Source organism: Tachysurus fulvidraco, chromosome 13, assembly GCF_022655615.1.
Source record: "Tachysurus fulvidraco isolate hzauxx_2018 chromosome 13, HZAU_PFXX_2.0, whole genome shotgun sequence".
Taxonomy (NCBI): domain Eukaryota; kingdom Metazoa; phylum Chordata; class Actinopteri; order Siluriformes; family Bagridae; genus Tachysurus; species Tachysurus fulvidraco.
In genome coordinates, this window is record NC_062530.1 from 610315 (window position 1) to 612814 (window position 2500).

The 2500-nt window shown below is 38.0% G+C and overlaps 1 protein-coding gene across 2 annotated transcripts in view; it reads left to right on the forward strand.

Moving 5' to 3' along the window:
- Positions 1-2158, forward strand: part of utp15 (UTP15 small subunit processome component) — a 7122-nt gene extending 4964 nt beyond the window's left edge. Inside the window, exons 10-14 of one of the 2 annotated variants that reach the window (XM_027168962.2) lie at positions 143-244; positions 431-564; positions 678-736; positions 959-1162; positions 1928-2158. In XM_027168962.2, the coding sequence (XP_027024763.1) occupies positions 143-244; positions 431-564; positions 678-736; positions 959-1161 (498 nt within the window). In that variant the 3' untranslated portion in view covers position 1162; positions 1928-2158. Of the gene's footprint in view, positions 1-142; positions 245-430; positions 565-677; positions 737-958; positions 1324-1927 lie in introns of those variants that run through there. The other variant, XM_027168963.2, reaches the window with a different exon arrangement.
- The last annotated feature ends 342 nt before the right edge of the window (positions 2159-2500 follow it).

Sequence of the window (2500 nt, forward strand, 5' to 3'; positions counted from 1 at the left end):
AATATTAATGTAGCAGCACTTCTTTCCGATTCTGTCCATCTGATCGCACATAGCAACAGTAACCAAGTGTGGGCGGAGCTACAGGTTACGTCAGTGTTCTACATGAGCATGTAGAGTGACGATCTCTATCTTTTCCTCTCAGGATGATTTCCTGGTGAGTAAAACAGTGAAACAGCATCTACAGAAACACGACCGGCAGCTGAAGAGCTTTAGGGTGTCTAAAGCACTGGACACGGCACTGGAGGTACACACACACACACACACACACACACACACACACACACATTGATAATAAGTTAATGAATTATTACATTTTATTTATTACATATTTCACTTAATTTAATAATCAATTTATTGTTTATTGCTTTTAATAAGTGTGTGTGTGTGTGTGTTTGCGTGTGTGTGTGTTTGCGTGTGTGTGTGTGTGTAGACGTGGAGGCGGGTCAATAAGCCGGAAGTGACCGTAGCGGTGATGATTGAACTGAACCGCAGAGGAACGCTGAGGAACGCTCTAGCAGGTCGAGATGAACAGAGTTTAACTACACTGCTTAACTTCCTGCTCAAGTATGTGTCCAGTGAATGTATCTGATCTCACACACACACACACACACACACACACACACACACACACACACACACACATTGTTCATGGTTTAATGTTTCCGTTTTTCCTACAGGAACGTAACAGATTCACGTTTCTCCCATGTGCTGCTCATGGTGGCAGATGTGATTGTCGGTGAGTTTCATAATATAATAATAATATAATAATAATAATATTATAATATAATATAATAATAATAATAATAATGAAGCAGATTTTGTAGTTTGAGCTTCTCAGTCTCGCCCTTTTTCCCTGGAGACTTGCACAGTGTATGAGGTGAAACCTTTCAGCCACCAGAGGGCTCTAAAGTGTAATGTGTGTGTGCCTGTGCGCGCGTGTGTGTACGTGTGTGTGTAGATCTGTATCAGCAGGTGGTCCCTCAGTCTCCTGTAGTTGAGCGTCTGCTGCAGCGTCTGATGGAGCTTCTGGGACGTGAAGCAGAACTTCAGCAGGAGTTGCTGCAGGTTTTAGGAATCCTCGACACACTTTTTGCCTCTCTGACCCCGAGGAAAGAGGCCACTCCCCCTGTGGGCCCTCTCGCCATTCAGGGGCCCATCTGAGGTGTGTTTACTCCACCTGTACTCCACCGCCTCACTGCAGCCACACATTCAGATGGTGTGAGAGACGCAACAGATCTTCACAATCATCCGTTACTGCCCGTGTTTTATATGTCCATAAAGTTCTAATAGATTCTTGCGAATAAACCTTGTGTTTTCTCTCCATATGTGTGTGTGTGTGTGTGTGTGTGTGTGTGTGTGTGTGTGTGTGTGTGTGTGTGTGTGTGTGTGTGTGTGTGTGTGTGAACTTTATTCTTTTACACTTTACGAAAAAGGTTTTTAAAAGTAAACGAAATGTTTATAAAACAAAATGTAATAAAAATATAATACTGTAAAGTAAATAATGTGAATGTGTAAAGTGTGTTGAGTGTAAAAGTTTGTGCCCCCCACCAGGGTTTTAGTTTTATTATTAAACGGTAATGAAGCGGTGCCCGTCACTGACGGAGCAGTGAAGCTCATTCACACACAACACACTGAATCCTACTGAACACTGAACACATCACAGGAGTGAAATAATAAAGAATAAATTCTGTACAATTATTTCTATTTTAATTCTAGATTCAGACCAAATAAAAAGTGAAACAATAAAAATTTATTTACTTTTTCATTTGACTTTTTTTACTTCGTACTTTATATATTTTTTGTTGCATTTTGTTATTAAATGTTAAAAGTCCTGAGGTTATAATAAGTTATTACAGTTGTTAATAACAGATCAATAACTGAGGCTTTAATGAATATTTCTGTGTGACGTTTGTACTTTTTTCTACAGTTTGGAGTTTTTCCCTCAAGTGTATGAAGCAAACTCGCGTGTGTTCGTGTGATTGGCGTGTTACGCACTGAGTTTTGACCTTTGACCCCTGTACCGTGTTCAGAAGGCAGATGAACCTCACAGTTTTAACATAATGAGCATTTTCTCTTCTCTTTATTTATATTGTCTGGTGTTTTATAGATTATTTTCTCTTCTGTGTTACAAACTTAATAAACAGAAAAATTATCCTGATTATTTTTTCTTGTCTCTCTGGAACCTGTAAAGTTGTTATTACTAATAAAGTAAAAATCTGGCAAACTTTTGGTCAAAGTTCTGACCTGAAACAGAAAACTTCACCTGCTACATGATCTAATTTTATTACATGAGGACAGATGTGCACTTTTCTCCTGACAAACATCTGTCATTAAACCCTCAATTTTCCTTCTTTCTGCATTTCTTTCATTTATTTATTTATTTGTTTGTTTATTTATTTATCAGAGTAAATATCAGTGCCAAAGTTTGTTTATTTTCTCTTATGATATAATCTCTGTGAAATTATTTAATGAGATTATTTAATACTTTAGTTTTATGAAT